The sequence below is a fragment of the Pristis pectinata genome, chromosome 28 (genome assembly GCF_009764475.1).
Source record: "Pristis pectinata isolate sPriPec2 chromosome 28, sPriPec2.1.pri, whole genome shotgun sequence".
NCBI classification, from domain to species: domain Eukaryota; kingdom Metazoa; phylum Chordata; class Chondrichthyes; order Rhinopristiformes; family Pristidae; genus Pristis; species Pristis pectinata.
This window is the reverse complement of record NC_067432.1, coordinates 15,618,368-15,639,401: the sequence shown is the minus strand read 5'-3', so window position 1 is coordinate 15,639,401 and position 21,034 is coordinate 15,618,368. Positions and strand designations below refer to the sequence as shown.

Here is a 21,034-nt window from a genome sequence, read left to right as displayed (position 1 = left end):
GAAGGCATATAATTGTGTAAAGTTTGCAACAGGAGCTTTGAGGTTTGATAAGCAAGCTGAAACATAATCTTACGGGGAGTGCTACAATGTAGATGGTTGGCCTTCTGGGATTTCTGCATAAGGTACTCGGTCTTCCAAACTTCTTAATTTTATTGTTTCTTAGTGAGTTTGGCAAAGAACCCTCAACCTTTCCAATGTGGGTTAGTTCTTTTTGCATTTATATTTCAGTTTCTTTATACTTGTCAGCCTGAGGCACAGGCCACTGGAGAACCATCTGCTAAGGAGAAGTAGAAAGGCCAGGCCAAGCATGACATCTGGCAGTGCTGGACTCCAGATCCCCTTGAGCTCAATAGAGGTCCATCCTCAAGTATTGATTAAGCCAATACCTTGGGTGCCCATATGGCTTAGGGAAAAACACCCAGGGGAAGATTGCCCTTTCCTGAGACCGAGAATGACCTTTTTTAATGGGGACAACCTCATTGCTGACATAAAAAAAAGCCAGGTTTTGTGAAATCAAGTAAAAAGCAACATGTTGTGGTGGTGCTCATTGCCCCATACTCTCTGAGGTTTAATAACCCATTTGAGGATTAATCCTCAGAAAAAAATCATTCCCCACCCTGACTTTTAGAAGTAAGAGAAAATTAATGATCAGCTTTTGTAGGGGTGTGAAGCTGCAGGTAAGTAGGGCAGAGGGATAATAGTCTCCTGGGACAGATACTAAATTGAATAAATAAAATGGCATAAACAACAGAAAGTTTCTGTGAAATTTAACTTTAACATTTATTAGCAAACTGCTCTTATCAATAAAATGATGGACATCTGTTACTCTCTTTTCTGTGAGGGTTGCTGTGTACAGGGGCACTATTGGCTTTATACCAGAGACTTGCAGCATTTATCCAATTCACGGCATTGCTATATCTACCTGCTAGATGAGGCAAACACTGACACCTTCAGCACCATCACAGCTTAGATTGTCAAGAAATGTTGCTTGCATTTCCATTGCTGATGTCTTTAACTTGCACACTTGGAACATAAACGTCCATACTTGAACATAGAATGCAGTCACTGAGGCAATCAAAAAATATGTACCATTTCTGTTGTAAGTGAATTCCCTGGTTTTATCTGCAGCAGAAGTTCCTGAAGGCATTTCCTTTGCTAAATGTCTGTTGTAGCCTCTGCAATATTAATGATCAATACAATTGTTGGCAGTGTTTGGCACCAGACTTACCTCTGGTGCAAGGAAATTCAAGGTCTGCTTTGCACACCCATTTGACCCAATGCTCCTTGATGACCTCTGCTGGTCACTGTATGTGCTTTATAATTCTGCAAATTTACAGAACAGATATGCTGTAATGTTGCAGTTCATGAAAACAATCTAATGTTTAGCAAAATTAATCTCTGGCTGCTTTTCGAGTTTGCAGGAGTTTTGTAATTGCTGCTTCAACTGGAATTTAAATGGCATTTGTTTCCTTTCTGCAATGAGTGTTATTCCCATTCTGAGAGTTACCACTAATAAGGCTGAGCCCTACATTCAAAACTCCCCTTGTCAATTTAGTTTGAATCCAATACAAAGTGACACTAGCCAGAATAAGAATTATATTTCATACCAATCACTCATTTAGGATAAAAATTATCTTTCTGACTCATTGTCAAATTCTCTCAAAAGAATCTAATAAGCCTTACTGCAAATAATTTTATAACAAGGGCTTTCATTTTTAAGGCTCTATCTTCACTGTATTACCAGAAGACCAGGGATCTAGAATCCTATCATGGCATGAGCCCTGTTGCATAGTCTGGTTTAGAAACATGCAAGTATTATGTTTCTGTCCAATAATTGTAAATCTAAGTGTCAGACAAAAACATCCATCATCTTAAATCATTATAGAAGAGTCATGGATGTACAGCATGAAAACAGGCCTTTTGTTCACTGAGCCTGCACCCACGATCAAGCACCCTTTTACACTAATCCTACACCGATCCTAGTTTATTCTCCCCATTTTCCCATCAGCTTCCTCAGATTCTACACCTTACCTAAACACTAGGAGCAATTTACAGTGGCCAATTAACCCACTAATCTGCACATCTTTGGGATGTGGGAGGAAACTGGAGCACCTGGAGGAAACCTGCAGTCAAAGGGAGAACATGTAAAGTTCACACAGGCTTTGAAGTCAGCATATTAAATGCTTAGAACATCCAACTAATCATCTAAACAATTTTTATCGGAATATCTGGCTGAAAACCAGGCAAGAGTTATATTCCATAATGTGCCATAGCTCCAGACTTGTATCTGGACTGGTGTGAAGCTGCATCAATGTGTTCCTCACTTGCCTGAAAGTAGCTGTCCAACCATGTCCCAAGGGTTTGGTCTGCTATTTTAACCTACACTAAAATCCTACTTACTTACTTATTAGGCTATAGGAGGCCATTCAGCCCACTGGGTCCTTGCCAGCCTCCAGAAGGGAAATCCCATCAGTTCCACTCCTATTATTTACCTGTAATCTATCCTCATTTATATGCCCATCAACTCCTCTTTGATTCTTTTAACACTTGCCTACACTGGGGATAATTTACAGTTGCCATATATCCTACTGATACATCCTCACTGCAAAGGCTATCAAACACTGGTAATCTTTCTGTTATCAGGATAGATCAGTTCTATTACTGCCAAAAGTACCTTTCCTCTTATTGTTCATAACAATATGATAATAATTAGCTCCTTCCACAGTACTGCTGACCATCAGCCTTCAAAGTGGCCTTTTTCTGCTTATTGACACATGCTTTCGATTGCCAAATCAGCTCACTAATTCCAAGAGTATGGAACTTTATTAAAAGTTATTAAGAGTTCCCAGGATAGCATGAAGCATTAAACTGAATTATTTCTTCAAAGAACACCCTAATTTGTTAGGGAGATTACGGTTTGAAAAATCTCATTAACCATTACTTTGGGTCCCTGATCATTTCTAGTAAATGTTGATGATTTCCTGTTCAATGCTCTTGAACTGCTGCACAGTATAAACATTAGAACAACTGGTCCCTAATCTTTTGGTTTAAGTGTCATTCCTTTTTGCATATTGAACTAGTATTATTCCATAATGTTCCTTAGCTAGAGCCCTGCATTTACAGTGCTGCTAAAATATTAACCAAGGACATTCCTAATTCCTCATTGATTTCTTTGGCAAATCTTGGTGAAAGCCCAACTGCTGATAGCTCTCCTGCTTACAGCTCTAATTCTAAAAGATTATTCCTATATTTTCATAAATCAGTGTAAAATACTTGAGCGTTTACGACTTCTTGCTATGTGTATTTGATCACAAAATAAGCAAGAACATTCATCTCACCTTGTCACCTTTCTGGAAATAAACCAATTTTCCTCATCGCTTGATCTAGTTATCATGTATTTTGCCCTTGTTTCACTACCTGAAGCTCATTCCACATGTTGACCATTGGGCCCTAAATTACCCTTGACTAGTTTTTTGCATTGGCCTTGTTCAATTACCATGCCTTTCTTTGTAATGTTTGGAAACTACCTCTTTTTGCTGTTTACCTTCCTATTTCAGTTTCTGATCACCTTTCTCAAGGCTGGTGTTTTTCCAATGTAGTGTTTGAAAAAGCTGTCTGAAATGAAAGGCTCGCACTTGCATAGCATCCTTCATATCTTTCTCAGGATGTCCCAATATGCTTTGCAGTTGTTTAAGCACTTTTATGTGTAACCACTTGTAGAAAACAAGGGAACCAAATTACATACAGGAGACCATTCACAGCAATATGATGGGAACCAAATAATTTGTCTTTTGTGAATTCAATTGAGGGGAATATATTGACCTGGGATAATTCCCTTGCTGTTTCTTACAGTAGTGATACGGAATAGTTTTGATTCAGGACCTCCAATAGTGCAGCAATCCCTAATCTCTGCACTGGAATTATCAGCCGAAATCCTTGTACTCAATTCTTAGAAGTGGGACTTGAATCGGTGAAAGTTATGTGGCTGCTACACGAGTAATAGAATAAAAACTGTAATACATACTGTTTGCTTCACTCTTAATTCAATAATCCAATATCAATGTTTTACATGTTTTACCTTTATTATGGTAGTCATTATAGCAATTGAAAAGACTTTCAGGTGGCTATGAAAATAAGAAAAAAATAAAGCTAATGAGCTTCAAAGCCAAAGCTTATCAAAGCATATCAGAAGCATTTCACATGAGCTGCAGGGGAGAGAGTGACTCATATGAAGAAGTATGACTCAGTCCTGCTCCGTCCAAAACAAGTGACAGAAATGAACAGTAATCACCATTGTGCAAAAGAAGAAAAACCTTCACAGTTTAATTATTTAAAAATTTTACAATATGACTTTTTAAGCAAAATTGATTGTCAAATGATTTAGACAATGCTCTTAATGTTTATTTCTTATGTTGATGTAATTTAGTTTTCAGAAATTTGGTATTTTGCCCCAGGCAAACCCAAAGCACTAATATTTAAGCATGATAATAAACTGCCAAATTGCACAGTGAAGGCAACCTTCTCTTTCTGAAGATTATTGTGTGAGCCAGTGGAGGTAGATGATATCTGGTAAACTTCCTGTGTTGTTTTGTTTTAAGTCTCTGACAATTATTCTTATTTTTATTTCTTTACCTTTTTTCCTTCTATCTCACTGTTATAAAACTACTTAACAGACCTCTTGTACAATAAGATAGACTCTAGACCTCACAATCTACCTTGTCATGGCCTTGCATCTTATTATTTGCCAGCACTGCACTTTCTCTGTAACTGTAACACTATATTCTGCAGTCTGTTATTGCTTTTTCCTTGTACAACCTCGATGTATTGATGTGATGAAATGATCTGTATGGACAGCATGCAAAACAAAGTTTTTCACTGTACCTCGGTACATGTAACAATAGTAAACCAATTTTACCAATTCAATTTTATCAATTTTCTAAGACTGGCTGAAGGCCTTGACTCCTTGCTAAGTGTCTATCTCACTGAAAGATGAAGTTATTAACCCAAGACACTGAATGTGTTTATCCTTCACTCAACTGTGAGGAACATCAGAACTGGATCTGAATTTGTCCATGTACCTCATCCAATGGTATATATTTCCAGCAGTTGGGAGCAAAGTGTGAGCATTGGCCAATCATTTAATTTTGTTATCCTTCCTTAAACCTGGGGCACTGCAGCCAGTCATAATGCCCCTGGCTGAAATCAGCTAATTCAGTGTAGAACAGAGTTCAAACATAGAACACCTGATCAGGGTAACCCTCTTCACTTGTGGTAACTTCTTTCACAAACCTTACAGAGTTACCGTATACGTTGTGACTATGTGCTGCACCATTATTTTCTTCTATATCTTTTTCTTTGCACATGCTTCTAACTTGTCTCATTAACCACTACTTTTTGCTTTTAAATTACAGTTTGCATTTCCAGACCCCATTCCGCAGGCGTTCACTATCCGACCAGTGAAGGCAAAATGGAGTGACAGCACCATCCACGTTTTGTTGTTTGATGTCAGCACCATCTGTGAGCAGCTGCTCTCATATCAAGAAAAGGAACCCAGATTACCGAATACTGTCCAAAGCTATGAGGTGTTGAAAAGACTAGCTAACATCGACAGCAAAAAACCACCAATGTCTTTAAAAAGAAACAAAACACCGACAAATCTCAGTCAGACAAATGGTTCAGTAAAAGATTTGGTCCGTGAGCATTTATTTTACAACGAGCACAATGCAGGTGGATTTGGAAGGGAAGGAGCTGGAAGTAGCAAACAAAAAACAAAACCCAAAGGTACTAAAAAGGTTACAGCATCAGCAGTGAAAAAAGTGGATGTTAATATGGCCACAGACGCAGCTAAGTTACTAATTTCCTGTCTCTTTCCCTGGGGTGTGGATAGAGAGCTAGATGAACTCTGCATTAAGCATCTGGGCATGTTTCAGCCTCGCTGTCCAGTGTCCTTTGGCCTTTTGTCACAGGATGATTACTTGTCTCTCCTTTTACCGGGATGGTATCAATTCAATCGAGAGGTGACAAAGGACCATGTATTCTGCAGCAAGATATCAAATAAAGTTGTGGAACTTGCAAAACAAGTCTCAAATATTACCCAGGCTTGTACTATTTCTGTGGCGGAGACCTTGAATGATGATGCAGATGGAAACTTTCAGTCAGAAATGACATCCTATTTGTTATCTGTCATCTTGTTAGTCAACCGACAGATGAGAATGCCTTCCCTGTCCAAGGGGAATGAAATGCATAACATAGTGAGGTAAGAACAGTTGAGTTTAATCATCTAACTGTACAACAAAAGCCAACTAAACCTTACCACTTGCTTGTCATTTTAAATATTGAACATTAATGTGCGGTCCTGCTAACAGCTAACAACTTAGAAAATGCTGTGAATTAACCCTTTCAAGTTCATTTTATTATTTAGAGATTACTGTTATAGGTAGAACTACTGATTTGGTTAAAAATGAGAGGGGTGTGTTCCCTTGAAAATGATCTACCTCAGTCAAAATAATGCAGGGGAGTGTTAATGTGTTTTAGGCAAACTAAATTCCATCATAATTTCAATAAGTGTAGCCTCCTATTCAGTTGTCATGTCTTCAGAGATTAGTCTATAGTTGTCCATTACTATAATTACTCATTGGATAAATCCTCCTAACAGCTCTTTTAATTAAAATAGACATAAGATCATAGGGATTTTATACAGCCTCTTAGATTTTCATGTTTTTTTCAAATGTAGTAAATCATGAATACATTTTCTGAAGAAAGGCTACATTTGCTTTAATTATAGGGAATAAACATTCAAAAACAGCGCAATTAAAAAGTTAAATGTTTGATTTATTTTCAAAAAAATTCAAGCTATTTTGTAAACATAATTGACCTCCCAAAAATATAGTTGTGTCCTGTATCTCCTGTAGGAATTGCAATTCAAATTCCAATATTTCCTGCAAACACTTGCCCTACTGGTAGGAGGAGAGGTGTTGGGGCTGGGTGTGAGTGTGGGGAATTGGGGCAGTTACAGAATCACGGACAAGTCCTTAGTCTCTGGAAGAATTATGGAGTCTGCAGGACACATCTATTTGTTTAGATGATGATGGCCAGAAATCATTCGCATGTGCATTACGGGCTAGATTGTGCCAATCTCTAGCTCGTATTGCATAGAGAACTGCTGCCTGCCTCCTCCTTGCTGAACAGCTCATCTCTGCCAATATGTTGAAATGTGAGAGTCAGAGTTGAACTGAAGAAGCACCAATGAGCTGAGCGAGAGACCAAATTCAAAGTTTATGTAAACCATTTGAAGTGCAGTAAAGTGCTTTATTTATCTTTATATTTTACTTTTTTAAAATGATGTTTATTTAAATTTATTCAAACTGATTTTAAATTTATTATTTTGACAAACCCCGAGACTTGGTCACTACTTGTGACCCACTCCACTATGTGGAGGAGTCTTCCATACAGAATGCTCAGCTCTTTGAAATGATCGGCACTGTGGATGGCAGGTTTGGCAGTCTGGGTCCAAGACAAGTTGGCCCAAAGTTTTTCTAGTTGCATTTTATTTTACTTCTTCAAAGACTGTAGACTTGGCAGGGAAGGTCAGCATATATTGTCTGTCCCCAAGGGTCATGACAGGTCATTTCAGAGGCCAGTTAGGAATTAACCTCATAACTACAGATCTGGAAACAAACATGGGCCTTATTGAATAAGTACACAATATTAGGAGGTGGTCTGTCAGTTGCTATTGTAGAGCTGGTGAGCTCTGCCAACCTCTATGAGACTTCAGGAGTTTCAGAACATGTGTTAATTCTTTAAGCTTACTTCACATGTGTGATGACAATTTATCACACACATGACTCATTTACATGTTTACAGGCAAATATACTACACTGCTCTCCCTTCACATATGTACAATTACAGCTTCAGCCTATACACTGTCTTCTTGGACCTTTTCAATGTTTTGAGCTCTCTGGTGCTGTAGTTACTTCTGGATCTGAAACATATGTGACATTCTGATTCATTTCATCATTGACTTGTGCCTCCTCTTCAGTAACTGGTTCTGTATCTATTTCAAGAGTAAATTTATCATCACGTTTTTCACCAATGTCCTCTGGTGTGGTGGACACTTCTGACTTTACCTCTGAGTTGCATAAAATATTGTTTTGTACTTCAGAGCGATGCCATCTTGCCAATATCCCACTTCTGATGCTGTACTTGCTTGTGGTCTTAATGCTCCCATCTTCTCACGTTGCTTGAACTGCTTCTTTTTGCCTCTTCCCAATGAGTTATTAGGATGTGAATCATAACTTGGCTTTTATTTCAACTGCTGCCCCACCACATTTTGCTCCAAGCTGGGCTGTATTAAGCTCACATGCATTCAAACTCTGCAATGCATCAACAACTGTACTGGGGTGAGTCCTTTGGTAGAATGTATAATACTTGAATAAGAAGTTAACTGAACAGTGTTTCATGGCTAGACTCATACAACCTTGGAAAACTGGTCTCTTCAAGCTTTCTTCAGAATATATACCAACCTTTTGGCTATACTGATAGAGGCTGGGTGGCAAGGGAATGAATGAATAAATGCTTGATACCATTGCACCTCCTGACATGTTCAAATAGACATGCTGTGAATTGAGGTGTGTTTTCCAATACTAATTTTTTAGAAATACCTTGAATTGCAAAAATCATCTCACTCCCTCAATTGTATATTCCACTGGCTTGCATGATCCCACATGTCAACCTTCAATCCACTTCAAATCAACAAGGACGAGAAATTGCCTTTCTGATAGAAATCAACGTGGGCTCCCTGAGGTGGTCATGCTTGCCATTCGATTTCTGTCGGAGTGTCTTTGTTATTTCTGTACATTTGTGACACAGCATGTTTATAATGGGTATTGCTCATAATCAGGGGCCTAGCTGAGGTCACTATAGTTTCCACCTAATCTAACCCTCTTGTCAGCCCTGTGTAGTACCACAATTGAGGTTTACCATCTACATTCATTCATTTTCACAAGGCTGCATTCTTCTTTGCCTTGTTTGGTGTTCTGTTCACCTAGCTTCTTGGGCAATATAACACTGGTTGAAGGTTACAATATACCAATTTAGCATCAAGTTTGATGTGTGTGTGTGCCAGCACAAGCATCTTCAAAGATATCTCCATATTTGTGTAACGTTTCCAAGTGTGATTTTGCAGTCTCTGCATGGACACTAAACCCATCTTTCTGATTGATCTTTAGTTTCATAAGCTAACCTTTGCTTTGTAATGTTGACCCATGTTTGTCCCATGTTGACTCCATGACTGTGTAATCATGACCCATTATAACTCCCAATACATTGTATAGGACCTGGTGCCTTCCCTACTTCACCAGAGACTAATGGTACTGTTTTTCAAAAGTAGGTGACTGAGTTTCCTGCTATAGATACCTCTACCCAAAATCTGCTATGACGTCTACATTCATTTGTACTTATTGCTTGTCCATCTACATTTTTATTGACATCTTGCTGCTTCCTGCCGTTTCGACCAGCAGTGTTGATGCCACACAAGCCTAGTCCTGCTCTATCTGAATCAACTTGAATGTTATGCAGACTCATATTCTGTATTTTTATGTTGGGCAAATCTCCTCTCTGTGAGGAGATTAGACTTGTAGAGCTGCTCTGATTCATTGTTCTGGGCTTGGATTTAAGGGCCTTTGCTATATATCCCCTATGTTGACACAGATAACACTTTCCCTTCATAAAGAAACAAACCTGTAGTGAATGGCTGCCATTGCATCTATAACAAAAATTCCCACCACTTGTGCCCATGCAGCTGCCCTTGATTCAGAAATGGAGCATTCACTGCCTCCTTCTCATTATAACCACAGCCATGTTTGTGCCTGGTGATGGATGAAATTCCCTGACAATTTTCCCTGCCATTTCCACTGAGGTTGCGATATTGCAAGCCAGGTTGAATGTAGGGTTCTGTGGTGCTTAATAACTTGGTCTGAATCTGTTTGTCACTTAAGCCACACACAGTGATGCAACGATATGATTGCTGACTTATTCTCTCATCTTCATGCCAAATAAGCAACTTGCTGCTATTTCAAATGGCTGTATAATTGAAATAACCCTCCAATTTCTGCTTTACCTCTGAGTGGAATATCTTCATCTTTCTTTGGGGCTACCGAATTAGTGAGCATGTAATGAGTCTCAGGGCTGATTTCTGCCTATTGAATAGGCTCCTTGTACTCCCTTGAGACTGAATTCAGTGCCTGTGCATTTTCTGTGTGGTCCTCTATTTCCAGAATATTATCAGCAGTACAAACATTTCCATTCTCTTTACATATGCTGTGAAGGACTCATGTACTCTGTTGTGCACTCCAAAGCTGCCTGTATATCCTGTATGAATTTGGGTGAACATTTCATTCATTTAAGTAGTGAGATTGCAATTTATTGATGATGTTACTCCACCTGCAATCATTTTAAAAACTATAAAAATGAAATACAGAATTTAAAAACATTAAAATAATGAAAATGTTATTTAAAAATCAACTTAAATCAATTGCAAATAATTAAGAACATTACTGGAAGCACATATAATTTCACTACGACAAATTTTTATTTTTCCCCCTTCTTTGCCATAGCCTGATCAATAAGCTCATGAATCCTGAACCACGGGATCTGAAAGCACATTCCACAGTAAGATCATTCTCTTTTGCCAGGATATGCGGAGAGCAGCAGCCAAGTGCAGCCAGGACATGGCTGGTAGAGCTCAGGCAGTATGATTGGGAGTTTCACACTTACACCAAAAGTCCTGAAACTTTTGGGCACCTACATTGGAAAAATGTAGGAACTCCCAAGCAGAACTGCCAGCATTTACCAACAAAGTCCATATCAGTTTGCTCATACTTTTAATTATGTAACTGGTTAATCTGAAAACATAACTATGGTTTCAAGGCTAATTATTTAAAGCACTAAATAAATTCGTATGCAGAACAGAAAAAGGGTCAGATTCAAATTATATAAACAGTAACTTCTGCATAAAAGCACATCCTGGGACATTAAGTATTCACCTTTATCCAGACTATGACAGAAAATCTATACATGTAACTGTGGGCTAGAAGCTTTATGAGTGACTGATAATTTAATAACCATTTCTAACTTTAACATAAATAGTGTCTTTCCAAGAAAATAATGTTGAATCATCTAATTATGGGGAAATTTAATATTTAATAGTGTTATTTTTAATGGGCTGAGCCTGAACCAACAAACCAGGCTGCTGTCTTAGCAACAACCACCTTATGGATTCTGCAGTGTTTGCTATCTGATAGACTCGAAGCTCCAAGGCTGCTAGGTAATCTGAAAATAAACATTGCCTCTGTATTTGATAGTAATGTGCAAAGCTGTTGGAGGTACCAATCAATTTTTGAGTGGCATTGAAAATTTCAATGATTCTTGTCAGCAGATATTCCATTAAACAATGTCAGTTCCCGTTTCTGTTGTGTTGTGCTGTAGTTAATATCTTGGTACTTGGCATCTTAAGCTATGTACACACTAAATTGTCTAGCTTCAGATTAATGCAATTTACTGTAGCACAAATCTATATGATAGTTGGAAAAGATCCATTTACTTTCTGTGCTGACTTGCATTTTTAAATTAATTATTGCATGCACCAAATATTCTTCCTTTCATTATGAAAGTTGAAGTTTCAAGCCATCTAACTTGTCATTCTGGTCAAGGATTAGCATTATTTGTGAGTGTGTGCTGGGATGGATGGAGTTTTAGGTGGATGATGATGGAAAGGTGCTGAAGATCCTCATACTGCCCAAAGGATAATCATAAGAACATAAAAAAAAAGAGCAGGGGTAGGCCATCTGACCACTTGAGTCTATTCCACCATTCATCAAGATCATGACTGATCTTCTGTCTCAGCATCATTTTCCAACGCTATCACAATGTCCCTGAATTCCCTCAATGTCCAGTACCAGATTGTACATTACACTCAGATCATTAGGGGCTATCTCGGGATCAAGGATGAGTTGCTTCTACTCCAGTTGTGTAGGTTCTGAGATGGCTCATGAGGCTAATGTGCAGATTCTGGCTTGGATGGGAAAGGAGGTGCCTGATGGGATGGCCAGTGAGAGAGGCAATGCACTCCTTCTGTCATTAACGTTGGGTTTGCACCTGCAGAATTCTTGAAGTGGTTGTTTCTAAGACAAACTGATCTGTTGGTTCAAGCACAGCCTTTCAGTAACAACACGAGACCAAGTATTAAATTCCTCCCAAATTTTATGATTTGAGGTATATTTGGAAAGATTTATGTAAAATAAAGAAATATTAATGAAATTCGCAAGGTTTTGGCTTGCAGTTACATGTATGGATTTCCTGTACAATCAGACATATGCAGCAGGTTTGTCAATTTCCAACAACTGTGTGCCACTTTGCTGAATTGCAAATATCATTGGCTGTTTCACCAGGATTTAATATTTGTAACAAAAACTTAATTCTGCAAATTTGCATCAAGGTGTTCAGGTTAATTTTCTGAGACAGGCCCTTTACTACAGCTCATTTGTCACTCAGATCACCAAACTGCATTTCATAATGCATGAAATTAGCTGTTGCACTATATCATATTTATATGTTCAAACATTGCTGTTACAATGAATCATATTTTCTGTATATATCATTGACTTGAAGATTACTAATGATCCATCTTCAAATGGTGGAAGAAAGCCAAGGAGAGGAAATGATGTCTTAATACACCATCTGTGCTGGAAGCATAAACTCCATAATGTTTAATTTTACTCTCTCACTACAGAGCTCAGAGGATTTACAATGTGTGGAAATAGTTTCATTTTCAGAAACTCAGAGCTGACTGACAGAAGTTCATTTTCTTGCCTGCTTTACTTCTCCATTATGGATATAATTGATTATTTAATACAACACTTTATTTAGCATTGTTAAGATATTCAGGCAATGATGGGAAAATCTAGTTGATCTATTGTGAATGGATAATTTGAAAACGTGTTCCCTCAATCTTGCCATTGCACGTGACTATACAATGCTTCCATGAATAGGAACTGATCATTATTTGTTTTGTGGTATTTGCTTCTAATATTTCTGGTAATGGCAGGCTTGTGAGCTGGCTCACAGAATGATTGTACAGGGATGTAGAAATAAGATCTGGCTTGCACACTGCTTGTCGACTGCATTTTTGTGTCAGAGGGAGAGTGGTGCTGCTTTCAAGGACAAAGGTTCCAACTCCATTTTGACACTTTAAGAAAATAGACTGTGGTGACTCCTAAAACTAATACATTTCAACAGCTACATTCCCCCACCCACTTCCATTGCACTAAGCCTGTGAATAAAAGTGGTCAAATAAATTGTGCTTCCTCAGGTCAGATCCTGACATTGACTTCAAAGAAAAAGCTATTTGTTCAATTTCATGCTGAAACATGGGATACTCATCATTTTTATTTAGTGATGGGGATGATAAAACACTTGGAATATAAAACACTTGAGAAAAATTGGAAATATTATGAAATTATAGAATTTCTGTTTGTATGAATTGAGTATGAACTGAATGTTGGCTGCTTTCTTTTACTCTATAGTACAAGTATTAATAGTCTTTCATTGATTGTATTACTTAAGTTGTGAACTTGCACTTGTGTTGACAGTTAAATGTTTGCAAAGCTTTGAATTGACAATTTTATTTCAAATAAGAAATCTCCTTTGTTGTGTCCTCAAAATGTGGAGTACACATGTAGATCTTCTTTGGTAACTAGCAATATATTATTATTCTGCAGACAGCAGAAAGTGGATTGCCTGCGAGGAAAAGGAGGGGATACATCACAGATGTTAATCTCCCCATTTACAGGAGAAGCTTCCCAAAGTAAGTGCAGATTCACAAAGAGGAAATGGCTGAAGGAACCAACTTTCTGCAGAAAGATTGTGAAGTTCATTACACTTTGGAGGAAAATACTAAATTGGTGTGAACAAGATCTTTGAACCTTTCTGAGCATTTATATCTTATTTTCTTTGTGAAATCAATCAACATAATAAGCAAAGATTAGGTTAATAAGGTCATAATTTCAGAAGCATTTATATATTATTTTCTTTGTGAAATCAAACAATACAATAAGCTGTGATTAGGTTAATAAGGTCATAAGGTTTTCCTCACTGTTTAATAATATGCATTTTTTTAAAGTTAGCATCATACTTCAGTAATGTATGTGTCATTACCTCTGTATCTAGTTTTTTTCCAAGATATTTAATTATTTAGCTGTGATTATGTCCTGTGCTGCTAAATATAGTCCTGATGAGGGTATTGTCCAGCTCTAATGATCCCTGCTCCAGCTCACACATGAAGAATGGCCAGTTTGGATGAGGTATTGGCTGCAACATGATAAGTGTTCCCTCCCTATGTTTCCCCTTCTCCTCCTGAAGGTGTTCATGGTTGGTGAGCGGAAGGCTCCGCAGGGAATGGGGAGCCTCAGGTACCTTAGTCCAATGGTCATTCTTTGTGTGTGAATCAAGACAATGCGTGGTGGCAGAGACATATAGACACACAGGATCCTTCTGAAAGACCACTTACCCCTGCAGTCTTGGCATTGAGGCAGTGTAGTTGATTCACCCATACTGTCTCAAAGCAACAGTTAAACCTTGAATCTTTTCATTTACATTCTCTGCCATATGCTTTAATACTACTGGAGAGCTTGAGAGCTGACTAGTGCTGGTGGGAGTTCATAATCTATATCAATGATTTGGAGGAGGTTACCAAGTCCAATGTGTCCATGATGGCTGATGATACAAAAATAGTTGGAAATGTTATTGTGAGAAGGACATGGAGAGGCTTCATGGGGAATATAGACAGTGAAATGAATGGGCAAAACTATGGCAGATGGAATGTAATGTGGAAAATTGTGAGGTAACAAAAATGCAAAAGTGGGATATTCTGTACACGGTGAGAGATTTGAAAGGTGCCGGTGATCACAGAGATGTCCTTGTACATGAGTGGTTAAACATTAACAGACAAGTACAGTAATTCTGAAGGCAAACCCAAAATGTTGGCCTTTATTCCAGGAGGATTTGATTTAAAGAGTTGAGAGATCTGCTCCAATAATATAGAGCCCTTGTGAGATCACACCTGGAATATTGTGTACAGATCTGCTGTCTTTATCCAAGGAAGAATATACTTGTGACAGAGTGAGTGCAGTAAAGTTTGACTCGATTGTTTCTTGGGATGGTGAGTTTTTTGTACAAGTCCTGGCCCATATTCCCTTGAGTTTGGAAGAATGAGAAGTGATCTCATTGAAGCTCACAAAATTCTTGACAGTGTAGGTGCAAGGATGATGTTGATTCCTTTGATGGGACATCCGGAACCATGGTCACAGTCTCAAAATGAGGGGTTAGTCATTCAGAGCATAATTGAGAAATTTCTTCACCCAGGGTGCAGTGGAACTTTCCACCTAAGAGGATTCTCTATTTTCAAGAAAGCGATTGAAAGATTTTTAGATATTAAGCAAACCAAAGGATATGAGGTTAGTGCAGGAAAGTGGTATTGAGATAAAAGATCAGTCATGATCTCATTGAATGACGGATCAAGCACAAAGGACAGAATGGTCTACCGTTGCTTCTATTTCCTGTGTTCTTATGTTATTATCTGTACTTGAACCTCTTCCTATTCTATTTCCATCAAACTCCATCTGTATATCCTTCTTTTTATTTCTTCCTCCTATCGTTATGCAGCATTCACTTAAATGCATCTATACTATTTTCCAGATGGTATTTTCCACAGCTACTCAATGTGGTTGTAAGTTTCACATTCTGACTGTTCTTTGTGTAAGAGAAATTCTCCTGAATTCTTCTTTGGATTAATGGTGCCTGTGTACTTATGACTGCTGACTTTGTACCTCCCACTCTCCATTGTGTGGAACTATTTCCTCTATGCCATTTTACTCGAGATTTTTATGGAGCATTATCTATTATCTCAACCATGAGGATTATAAAGTTTAAACTGAAGACTTCTGAAACTGAGCACATCTGAATAGTGCACTCCTTGAATCATAGAATAGTTAGAAAGAGGCCATTTGACCCATCAAGTCAATGGCAGCTTTCTGTAGAGCATTCCTGTCAGTTCATTCCCTTACTTTTGTTTTGGAAAAGTAGTGCAAAGCACTGTAATTAAGCATTAGAGTCGAGTTGGCACATCTCAGGTGTTAGCTCAACATGGTGTACCTGCAGATTGCTTGGGCCCAAGCTGCCCTCAAGGCGAACAGTATTCTGTACAAGTTTAACTTCTTCACTCCTTTATTTAACATTCAAGAAATCTGATGATGATTCTTTTTGTGAATAAATTAAAATGCATCATTGTGAATGATTAATATGCAGATACTTTTGAAATCTTTGAAATATAACTTGATGTTCCCCTTGATATAAATATAGCACAGATTTTTATCAATTGAATGATTTCCAAATATCATAATTTCATTTTCCCATTCCATAGATAGATCCTTTTGCCTATATTGGAGCTTAAGCAAGGAAGCAAGTTATGATAGCCTTGCCAATTTGATCACCAGTTGGCAATTCCAATCAGTGGAGGTAAGTTACTGCAATCAACCGAAATGTGTACATTTGTTGATTCTTTTTGGGTGTTTATTCACATGCAAATCTGGCCTGACTCTTTTGACAGCTGTTAGAAGCAATACAAGCTATGTTACTAGCTGAAGTTCAAAGGGTTTTGAGAACTTTGACTAAGAAATCAATCAGCAGCCAACCTGTGATCAGAATCCAGAATGGAAACAGCGAGCCACAGACAGGGCCACAGCTTGAACAAATAGAACTACAGGAAAAAAAGAAAAATACCAGAACAGGCATGTCAAGTAGGTGAACATATGCAAGCTTTGATTTCCCTTAATTGTACTTGCTCTCTGTTGTAAATCTGATATTGTTCACATTTTAATTTTTAGAGAACATTCATAAACAGCTTTATTTTTACCGTTAGACATTCAATACAATCTGCTTCATGTGATTCTTGTGCTATTACTTGGCCAGCCTTGGTGGCATTTTGTGAGAGGAGGGTGAGTAACTCACTCGCTGTGACAATGTGCATCATCCATTTTAAAAATGTCTCATTGCATTGCTGTGGTTCACAAAGGGGAACAATTAGAATGACTGTAACAACCTAATTTCCATGCAGCAGACCAATGCCGAGCTATTGTAATCCTTTTCAGTCAACCTAATAAGTATATTAGGAGCAAGAGGGTAGACACGGAAAGAGTGAGTCCCCTTAGGGACCAAAAGGGTAATCTATGTGTGGAGCTATGGGATGTGGATGAGGTCCTAAATTAATATTTCTCTCCTGTATTCACCAAGGAGAAGGACATGGAGGATAGTGAGTTCAGGGAGGGATATGTTGATGGTCTGAAGTATGTCTGTAATAAGAAGGTGAAGGTGTTCGAAGTCTTAGAATGCATAAGAGCGGGTAAATCCCCAAGGCCAGATGAAATCTATCCCAGAATGCTATTGGGAATAAGGGAGGAAATTGCTCAGCCCTAATGGAGATTTTTGCATGTCCTGATACGGTGTTTTGACCCAACATGTCAACACTTCCTATCCTGCCACAGATGTTGCTCAACCTACTGTGTTTCTCCAGCATATTATTTGTTACTGGAGATTTTTGCATCTTCGGTAACCACAGGTGAGCTACCAGAAGACTAGAGGATCCAAAATTGGCTTGGTGATAGGAGGCAGAAGGTGGTGGTGGAGGGATGCTTTTCTGATCGAAAGTCTGTGACCAGTGGTGTACCTCAGGGATTGATGCTTGGACCTTTGCTGTTCGTGATATGTATTAATGACTCTGATGTGAATGTAGAAGGTATGATTACTAAGTTTGCAGATGGCACAAAATTTGGTGGCATTGTGGATAGAGAGGAAGGTTGTTTAAGGCTACAGCAGGCTATAGATGAGTTGGAAAGTTGGGCAGTACATTGGGACATGGAATTTAATCCCAACAAGTGCATGGTAATGCATTTTTGGAAGTCAAGTGGAGGTAGGACAGTAAATGGTCAGACACTAAGGATTGTTGATGAACAGAGAGACCAACAGTTCCAAGTCCATAGTTCCCCGAAAGTGGCAACGTGTGGGGATATGGCGGTGAAGAAGGCATATGGTATGCTTGCCTTCATAGGTTGGGGCACAGAATATAAAAGTTGGGATGCACCGTTGCAACTTTATAAAACACCAGTTAGGCCACACTTGGAATATTGTGTGCAGTTCTGGTCATCACACTATAAGAAGGATATAACTGTGCTGAAGACAGCATAGAGGAGATTCACCAAAATGTTGCCTGGATTGGAGAACTTTAGTTATGGAGAAAGATAGGATAGGCAGGCTTGTTTTCCCTGGAGCGAAGGAGAGTGGGGAGTGACCTGAGTGATGTGTATAAGATTATCAGAGGTATAGATGGTAATAATAGTCAAAATCTTTTTCCCATGGTAGGAGTATCAAAAACAAGAGATCAGAGGTTTAAGGTGAGAAGAAGGAGTTTGAAAGGGGATCTGAAGGGTAAGTTTTTTTACGCAGATTGTTGTTGATATCTGGAATGCACTGCCAGAGGAGATGGTGGAATCAAATACAATTACTATGTTTAATAGACAGGGTAAGACAAAGAAAGATATGATCCTAATGTGGGCATATGGAATTAGTGCAGATGGACAGAAAGGTCGGCGTAGATGTGGTGGGTTTAAGGACCTGTTTCTGTGCTTTACAACTCCACGGCTCCTCAACTGTTCTAATGCTAAACCCTTTACGAATGAATGATGTCATGCTAAAATAAAAGAGGAGATAGTTGCATGGATTTGTGCATGATTATAGCCCCAAAATATACCCTAGTGGTTCACATGATGAATTCTTCTTTTGGAGTTCAGTGACTTGTTCTGAAGATAAACAACAGTTATATTTTTCTGAACCACATAAAACAGTTAAATGGGGACTCCTCTGTGAAAACTGCTTGCTATTCCAAAATCATCCTAAAAAGCAAAGACTCATCTTTATTCCTCTCCTGCAATTCATCTTCATAAACCTTTTACCTCTGTCTCCTCCAAATTAACCTCCAATGACAAGAATGAGGGACAAGTGGACTTAATTGTAGCCAAGAGTTAGACCATTTGATTACCTATCCTACCCAGAACACCACTCGGACAGACTTCTACATCTACTCCTGTCCCAGCTTGAACTCACATTTGTTCTAGTTTGATTCCGTCTCCCTTGTAAGCTGTTTGGTTTCATCTTGACCATGAAATTCATTATTTCTAGACTTTACTGTTCTAATGTTCTTTTGGAGGGCCTCCCTTACTGAACTCTCTGTAAACCTAAGGGTAAAAAAATGCATCCCCAGTCAATGCAACTGAATTGTAGGTTACCATATTTTGCATTTAGTACATGTATCAGAGAATGTTTCTACACCAGGGGCTATTATCTCAAAGTCCTACTGCTTGTGTCCTCACACATCATGTGTTCCCAAACCTCCTGGACCCACATTGGTTCCCAATCAAGGAGCCTCGAATTTAAACAGGAAATGCTGGAAATACTCAGCAGGTCTGGCTGCATTTACGGGAAGTGAAACAGAGCGAATGTTTCATCTGTGTTTTTCTTCCCACAGAGGCAGCCTGACCTCCTGACTATTTCCAGCATTTTCTGTTTTTATCTTAGATTTCCAGCATCTGCAGATTGTTGATTTACAGTCTCAAATGCTAAACCTTCCTCCTTATTTTTACATCCCTTCGTGACTTACCCATCCAATTCTCCATCCCTGTAATCTCTGGCCCTGCAGCTCTCTGAAATATCTGCACTCCTCTAATTCAAATCTCTTGGTCATCTCAAAATTTTATTCCTCTATCATTGGTGGTCTTGCTTTCAACAGCATTGACTCCATGTTCTTGATTCCCCCGTAAACCTCTCTCTCCCTATTTTAAGATGCTCTTTAGAATCTCCCTCTTTGGCCAATACCTTGGTCATCTTCCTTAATATCCTGGTGCATAGCCTGATGTAACATTTTGTAAATACACTTGAAAATTGACTTGGACAGTTTTGCCATGTTCCAGATGCTTTGCAAATGCAAATTGTTGTTGTTATTATTATTGCAAACTAAATCCACAAACCAAATCAGATTAATTGTTCTTTATCTGTTGGTAGTGCTGGTTGAGGAAGGAAGTTTGGCCAGTGTAGAAGGACACTCCTTGCTCTTCATTAAATAATGCATAGACAAAGAGATAGGAGCTAAATTTAAAATCTCTTTTAAAGAACAGCCTGTCCATTAATACAGGACTTTCTTGGTACTGCACTAGAATGGCAGTTCACAAGTCAATTCCTGATATTAAGTAAAATTCCAACCTGAGCAAAACTGACATGAACAGCATTATATTTAGTTAACCTTAAGACTTCGGATGTAACCAGTCTGAAGAAATATTGAGAGGCCATCACTTGTTGACTGTATATTCTACATTTATATCATAAACCACAAGGTCATATCAGCCAGAGTGCACACTTCCTGGATCACCTTCTCCCCTGCATCAACCTCAGGACATCATTATCCAAGTAAACTGGACTCTTGACATGTGAAAAAAATAATCAATAGTGCCATTCACTGACTTACTCTCACCAATGCTCACTTCAGATCCTGTCAGACCCCATCACAGCCTTGATCCAGACATGGAGAAGAGAGCTGAACACCAGCGTAAAGTCACAAGTGTTTATCAATGCTGACTCACTCCATAGCATTCTTGCTCTGAGTCAAGTTATGCAGTCAATTCCCACAAAAATCTAAGCTGGCATACTAGCGCAGTACTGAGGGAGTCCCACATTGGCAGAGGTCAGGTCTTTAAACTGAAGGCAGGTCCGTTCTCTTGAGTAAAAAGCAAATTGCTGGAGGAACTCAGTGAGTCAGGCAGCATCCATGGAGGGAAATAGGCAGCTGACGTTTCAGGTCACGAACCTTCATTTGGATTGAAAGATAGAAGGGAGATAACCAGTATAAAATGGTGAGGGGAAAGGGTAGAGCAAGAGC

The 21,034-nt window shown here is 38.7% G+C and overlaps 1 protein-coding gene across 1 annotated transcript in view; it reads left to right on the top strand.

Moving 5' to 3' along the window:
- The window catches only part of LOC127583893 (WD repeat-containing protein 72-like), a 230,103-nt gene that overhangs the window by 127,552 nt on the left and 81,517 nt on the right, over window positions 1-21,034 (top strand). Inside the window, exons 15-18 of the mRNA XM_052040283.1 lie at window positions 5,412-6,256; window positions 13,776-13,861; window positions 16,475-16,569; window positions 16,661-16,850. Of these exons, the coding sequence (XP_051896243.1) occupies window positions 5,412-6,256; window positions 13,776-13,861; window positions 16,475-16,569; window positions 16,661-16,850 (1,216 nt within the window). The remainder of the gene's footprint in view (window positions 1-5,411; window positions 6,257-13,775; window positions 13,862-16,474; window positions 16,570-16,660; window positions 16,851-21,034) is intronic.